The sequence below is a fragment of the Rhopalosiphum padi genome, chromosome 2 (genome assembly GCF_020882245.1).
Source record: "Rhopalosiphum padi isolate XX-2018 chromosome 2, ASM2088224v1, whole genome shotgun sequence".
In the NCBI taxonomy this organism is placed as follows: Eukaryota; Metazoa; Arthropoda; class Insecta; order Hemiptera; family Aphididae; genus Rhopalosiphum; species Rhopalosiphum padi.
Genome location: NC_083598.1, coordinates 21,672,688 through 21,680,820, shown reverse-complemented (window position 1 = coordinate 21,680,820; position 8,133 = coordinate 21,672,688). Strand labels below are relative to the sequence as shown.

Here is an 8,133-nt window from a genome sequence, read left to right as displayed (position 1 = left end):
ACGAAACTACCAGAATATTCAATTGTTTTCAATACCCAAAAAATGAACGCTATGTATATTATAATACAATGGATATTATATTAAAAATCGTACTGTAAGAAATATTAATATTATTAACTATCAATAAAATACGAGTTCAGAGTAGTGCATTACTCATATATAATCTCAATCAAATTATAATATACCAATTTACCAAAAAAATAAATTTACTTTTACCATTTAAATTGTGTCATTAACTTTTGATATTGATCTATTAATGCAAAGGGCACCGGGAAGCCAAATACTAATACGATTACAACTGTACAATCCAATTTGTAATGTAGAACAACGCTGTAAAATCCCCCCCGAAATACACTCTTTTTTTTCTTTTCATACGGGAGTCACGTAATATGATGAATATTTTTATAGAAATGTTGTTATAGTGGAAAAATATAAGAATAAATAAACCAAAACTTGAAGATAATAGTATAATAAGACATAATGATTGTATGTATACAAACAATTCAAATTTTTAGATACGAATTTTATTAAATCACTAGTGTTATTTATTTATTTCAGATTTGGCTGTTTATATTTTTACTGAAGGGGGTGGTTGCGTTACCAATATGTACCAATCAACCGAATATAAAAGACTATGCGGTACTAAGTGCACTTTTACCATTGCATTCTGGCGACGATTGTTCCGAAACACAAATTAGAGGTATACAACAGTTGGCTGCTTTGGAATATGGACTCAGTAAAGTAAATGCAGATCTTAGTCAATATGGAGACTTAAAAATCAGTAAGTAAAATTATTTATATGCATTAATAATTTTTTTCTTAAATATTTGAATTATTATTAGGCTTACAGATTTTGGATACTTGTTCTAATTCAAATAGGGCTGTAAAAGCCACTATGAAAGGACTGGTTTCTGCCGATCAAACGTGTGTTAAATCTCCATTATTTTTAGGTTTGAAACTAGCATGTAAATTTACTTTTAAGTAGTGGTGTCATTTTATTAGGGCATACCTAATAGAGACTTGCGATCAAAACAAGTGGTTTTCAAGATGATTATTACTTACACGATTATCGGACCTGCCATTATTTTCCGTTATATATTATGGAAAAATCCGAAATGACACCACTATTCTATACAGGTTCAAAAAATAATATTAAATTTAATAATATAGGATACGTAGGACCAGACGATTTAGAATCTTTTATCGACGTACATAAAATAACATTTTTACTAAACAAAACTCATGTTTTGCCATACAAAATTGACCTGAAAGAAAAACCTGCAAATGTTTTCTTTATTGGGACAGATCAGACTGGAGTCAGAGCAAAAGTAATAAAATGTCATATAGTTTGTTTAAGATATTATTAATATCAATATTGTTCAAATTGCTTTGTTTTTAATAGGCCATTCTTACAATGTTAAGTAATTTAGGATGGGAAAATTATATATCAGTAGTAGAAGATTCCTTTCAAACTACTAATTTATTAGATATACTTGTGGATTTGTCGGACGGAAAAATCTGCCCAGTTGGAAAACCAATCATATTACCTAAATCGGAAAATGGGTATACTACAGTGTACAAAGAAATAATTGAAAGTATGATATTTGTATTATGATAGTTTTTAATAGATTTTAGATACGTTTGTCAAAATGTGAATGCATAAATTTAACAATGGAACCAACAATTCTAACATACTTTTTTAAGCTTTTAATTATTAAAAGTTTTTTTATTTCCATTATTTTGGATAATAACTTAGTTAAGTACAATGGGGGAATAAATTGGTGTTAAAGTAACTTTTTTACAACAATTTATAATATTAGCATTTTTAATTTCCAAGGCCGGGAAATTACTAAATAATAAATAATATGTTGATTATAATGCAATATCATAAAATGCGGTAAAAATCTCTAAAATTATTAGTAATTATTTACCTATAAATATAATTTGTATTTTATAAATGTTTAAATAATTATGTCAAACATTTTAGTATATTATAATTTTTATACTTTAAAAATTCTAAAAATATAGAAATTATAATTCAATTATTTTATTTACTAAGTATTAGCATATAATTAGGTCATACATTGAAAAAATTGTTTTTTTTTTTTTATTAATTCCTTATAATTTTACTATCTTAACCTATTAAATACTGGTTATATACAATAGGTATACGTGTACTAAATGTTCCATACGAATATTTAGGTCAAGTTCATTCATCAGTTGACGGTATACTTATACTTGTTGAAAAACCAGAAGCTTTAAAGCCTCTGTTGAAGATTCTATCAAACAATGTTAATTCTCAAAAATCTCCATTTGTCATATATATAATTTCTGTTGGCTTAAAGCTATGGGATTTTCCAAGGTCTGATTCTTTGAAAATTATAGTTATGCAAGAAGCCACGTAAGTACTTTTATTTTATACTTGTTACTTGTATACAAAAAAAATATATTTTTCTGAATACATTGTTTTTTATGATTTATATATTTTTTTATGTTATTTTAATTGATATATATATATATATATATAAAGTTATATTATTATATTACTTGGGCGTTGTTACTTTTTAAAAATATATGTATAGGTTCAATAAATTATATTAATCATTAATTATTTGCAGGGAATTTATAGTGAAAAACGATATCAAACAGTATTTTAACGACTCTTTGTTAATTAGTTACCACGAGCAAACCAGAACATACAAAAGAAGTTGCAATCATAATTCAATGTGTTTAGTATGAACGATAATACAAATATTGGTATACTTAAAGTTAATTTAAAAATAAACAATTTTAGGATTCGCTTGAAGATGAATTGGATTCAACTGTTATCCCAATAACATATGCAGTGCATTTATTCGCAAATGCATTGAAAATGTCATTAGATCAAAAATGTAAGTATAATTTAGATTCTTCAGGGATTTGCCGTAATCTTCAATCTATGCCACCAATGGAATGGGCATCATTATTGAGGACTCAATCAACAATAATGAATGGTCCAGAAGGACCAAGAAGAGTTAGATTTCAAATGGAAATACCACACCATGTCAGTATATATATGTGGAACACGGTTACAAGGCAGTTTGATTTGGTAATACGAGTACCATTTATACAAAATAATTATATTTTACTGTTTCGATTATAATAAATTAGAGATAATTATTAATACAGATCGCTACAATAATGAATGGTGATAGATTGAATTTCATGAAAAATGTATTCTTGCCCGCCTCAATTCGTTCGAACAGATCTGACCGTACAGCTTTTTGTCAATCGCATAAGATCAAACAAACCAAAACTGCTACAACTTCATCGGTAGAAGATACAACTGATGCAAAAGAAGATGATTGGTCACCAATTTGGCAGTTTTTACCCAGCGTAGAAAAAAATCTTAACACCAAATCTACTTACCAAGGAATTGTTGTTATGTTGTGTATAGGTTTTGGTTTCCTCATATTTATGATAGTAACCATGCGCATACTGTACAATATTTTCAAGTTCAAACAAGGCAATGACGAATCATCTAATAGGAGAAGGAATAAGTCGGTGAAGGCACAGAAACCTAGAAGAACGAGTTCTATAACTAGCAGAAGATTAAGCAGAGTTAGTTCAATTTTAAGTACACGATCACATTAACATATTATATTTGTTATAATATATAATACCTATTCTTTATTATGCGTATTTATATAAACATATAAAATATATATATATATACTATATTTGAATATTATATATTAATTTTTAAATATAAGTATAAGTATATCAATAGCGTAATACACAGCAACTTTACCATAATTAACTTAATCTTATATAATAAACTTTAAAATTTTTAAACTACAATATAATATTTAATATTTATAATATAATATGTGAAATGTAGTCAAAGTCATAATTTGGATATACTGACTTGGTTAATTATTGAATCTGTACTATATGGTTAAATAATAGTTGATTTTTATTTTATATAGGTACACTTCTGCAATATTTAAATTAATACTATATCTATGCCCTATGGATTAAATAGTAACTTAATGAGTATTTTTTACATTCAATTTACTATAATAAGTAGATTTTTAGACTATTATTTAATTATATGTACGTACCTAACCTATACAGGGTTATCTCCTGAAATAATTGAGATATTATGATTCTGTTTTTTATAAGCCTTATAGGGACATGGACTATAAGTATTTCATGTTTTAATTAAATGTTAATGGTAAAAAAGTTAATTCAATTTCAATTTCAACATTTTATTTTCATTAATATCATAATTTTTAATATTTTTTCTAGTTTCGAAAAAAATTTAAATTATTTAATACCATGTATAAGCGCTAATTTTATCAAACATGTGCCTGTATAATAATGCAAAAATATTCTCAAAACTAAAAAAATATCAAATATCACGATTCTAGTAAAAATAAAATGTTGAAATGTCAAAATGTTCAGAAAAATAAACTTTACAAAATGGATATCTCCATCATTTCAGGAGAAATCGTAATGGGTAAATCCTTGCGGGACAGTCTGTATATACCTATACACGATTTAAGTTTTATTTCCTGGAATCCTTGGAGTTATTTAATATGATATACTTAGTTTAAAGTGAGCACCTACAGAAGAAAAATATCAAGCATTATACAAGGACGAAGACGTTAAACAGTAGGAGACATCATTTCATGAATTTGAAATTGTTGACATGAAGAAGTACGATCTTTTTTTCTTAAAAAACATGTTGGTTTATTTCGATCAGTCTATGCGTAGCCGGGAGGAATTTTGAAAGCAAATTGACCTTGGTCTGCTGGAAAGTCATGATACAGATTTCCTAGTTTATATTTTTTGTTTTACCATTGTATGGTCTTTACGTGAAGTTTCAAGATGTTGATTGATAAATATAGTAATTACCTATGGCATAGAAAACCAAATTATAAATAATGTTACTTTTCTGTTAGGCAATTAACAATAAATAATAATATATACATTTTACATTTGTAATTTGCCAATAAAAATGGTTTAATTTTTTACCATTATCACATAATTTAACCCCTTAGTGCCCAATTTTTTTAATTTTTGATTTCTATTATTTTCTGAAATGGGTACTGAAGGGTTAAAAAGTTTAATACATTTTAAAAATGAGTAATTATTTTAATATTATTTAAGATAATATTTATAGCCCATTATTTATATTATTTATGTGACCATTCGAAAAAATAATTAAACATTTTTTTTAAATTACATTTTTTATTACATGTTTCGGTTTCAATAAACACTAAATGAAACAGTAAACTTTTATCTAAAGTAAGACATTTCTGAAAAATTATTAATAGCTAATTATTAAATTGTTATTAATAACCAGACATGAGCCAATACTTAAGATTGTTTACACTGTGTATATTAAAGGCTGTAGGAGCATAAAATACTTATACGAATAGCTATATATATATATTATATTATGCAATAATCCAATATAATAATTTTGTTTGTTTTTATTATTTTATGTTTATATTTTGAAAAATATAGAAGGCGCATAAACTAAAAAAGCTAAATTATTTTTAATACATCATATTATATATGAATAAGAAACAATTTAAACTTAAAGTGTAAATGTTCATCTAACTATTAAACACATTGATTGAATATAAATTGTTTTACCCTTTATGCATATTACCATTACTACTAATAGAAAAAATAATTTGATTTCTAAAATTACTCGAATGTATAATTCAATAATAATTATCAATAATCTAACTATGTTCAAAGATAATTCTGGTAATACAAAATATTTTAAACGTATGGTCTTAAATTTGATTCATGTTTTTCACTGTATAAAATATTTATTATTACTATTATATTTTGAAAAATTCGAATTTTTAACTTTTTTTTGTGTAGGTATGTGCAGCAAAAACATTTTTTTTTTAAATTGGAACTCCGAACTTAATGAATAATGAGTGCTAAATGGTTTGAATGAAATTTTTTTTATCATAAATATTGATTGATTGACAGTGAGTTGTAGTTTCAAATTTTGCATGAATTTATCATGTTTTTAAATTTTTAATAGTCTATTTATAATTTTAAAATTTTTTATGCGATTTCATATCATTTTCAAATTTAAACAAATCAGTCAATTTTTAAGATAGAATACAATTTTAAAAACCAAATTGTTAAAAAAAAACATGAAATTCACACTTAAAAAGGAAAAAGATACAATTTAAAAAATTAGCAAACGCGTGTTAAATAAAGTAAATAGTATGAATTTTTCAAAATTAAGCATTTTGATAATATTTGAGATTTTAAGGCCATGCATTTAAAATATTCAAGTTACCTAATTATTTTTATCATTGAATATACCGTATAATAATTAAACGCATAGATACGTTCTAACCAACGAGCATTTAATGTTTTTTAAAAACGGTACTTTAGTATAGCTAGTCTAATAAACTAGTTGACCATCACAGCTGATCTAATGAATAATTATTAATTTTTATTGCAGTTGTCTAATATTTAAATTAACTATTAAATTACTATTTATAATAGAATTATTAAACGAAATTATATTTTAGTTATTAAAACAAGTTTGAAGTACCATTTACCATCATATTATAATATAATGATTTAAATTTTATTCAATTTATTTATTTAAAATACGAGCGTGTGCCCGTAATTATATATGAATATATATAGTTTAATGTAAAAATTTAGATTTCTAATTAATATCTAATACATTTTTTAAAATAACACAAAGGACAACATAATCTTATAATTGTATTATACTATGTGTCAAAAGTATAATTAATTAAGAAGAAGGGATCAACAATTATAATAACTTATGATTTGCCTTTTACCTACATACAAACATACATAATATACATCATATACTGCAATATACTTTTTATATATGTAGGACAAAGGTATACTGTATAGCTCATAAAATTAGCTAAAAAAATGAACAAAGCTTATTATTTTGTATAGAGTAGCAATAATAATAAATAATATGTAATTTATATATTATCTAATATATCAATATACATAAATATATATATATACCATATAGTGGCATATAGTATATCATGATTGTACTATTTATAATAAATATATGCTACTGGAATTTTATAACACCGAAGACAATCAAAAAACCTTATATTTAGTCAAAATGTTGATTTATTTTTTTACCATAATACAGATTAAGGTAATAACCACGCCCTCACCCTATAAAATAAAAAGAAGTCCTTGAAAACAAATTATGATAATTACATATACATTTTATACACATCAAAATTAAAACCTTAGTTCATATTACTCTATTATAAATATTTACCTTTGTTTATTTTTAAGGGTAACTAAGTATTTTTAATAGCGTTACCGACTGATATTGTTCTAAGTCTTTAAATACGATTATATATTGTTCAATGCCGTTTATTTGGAGTTGAAAATGCTAATTTTTCGATAATACTTTGACTTACAAGTTGTATACTATCGTGCTGTATAATTTAAAAAAATTAGTCAAATTTATATTTAAGATATATTATAATATATAATCGATCATCGATACTGATCTACACACGCCTATACACATAGTATACACAAACCTACAGAAAAAAAAAATAATGATGAACAAAGGTTATCGGTAGACGGTAGTGTAAGAGTTGTATCGCAAAATAATTAAAAAATTCTTATTATATAATATTAATCGACGAAATAGACTGGAAAATACATGGGTATAATATAAATTTAATGTATTAATTTATCTTATATTCGTATTCGTGTGATTGTAGGGCGTGGAACCTATAATTATTTTCACCATCGAAAATGTAGGTACATACTATATATATAAAAAGTACATAAACCTACTACACCTATTAAACAGTCTGTTGTATAAACTAATATGATCTGATTTAATTTAAAATTATTAAAAATAATTATCAACATTGTTATATCATATAGTCAAATCACTTAAACAGAATAATTGTATTTTAATTGTATGTAAAGTTTTGTTATACGTATTTTTTTTTTTTATTACTTTATCCATTGAAACGAATTTATCAGTCTTTGTCAATGTTTTATCACTTGGGAGGGTTTTTAAAAACATATACATATTTGAATTTGTATAATTCATAAAACTTTTTTGTTGTTGTTATTATT

The 8,133-nt window shown here is 24.5% G+C and overlaps 1 protein-coding gene across 1 annotated transcript; it reads left to right on the top strand.

The window, feature by feature from the left end:
• Window positions 1–346: 346 nt before the first annotated feature.
• On the top strand, window positions 347–3,898 carry LOC132922419 (uncharacterized). The gene is made up of 9 exons (XM_060985927.1): window positions 347–486; window positions 559–781; window positions 843–950; window positions 1,171–1,328; window positions 1,403–1,595; window positions 2,203–2,401; window positions 2,619–2,733; window positions 2,795–3,088; window positions 3,169–3,898. The coding sequence occupies exons 1-9, from the start codon at window positions 481–483 to the stop codon at window positions 3,631–3,633; spliced, it is 1,761 nt and encodes a 586-aa protein (XP_060841910.1). The 5' UTR covers window positions 347–480; the 3' UTR covers window positions 3,634–3,898.
• The last annotated feature ends 4,235 nt before the right edge of the window (window positions 3,899–8,133 follow it).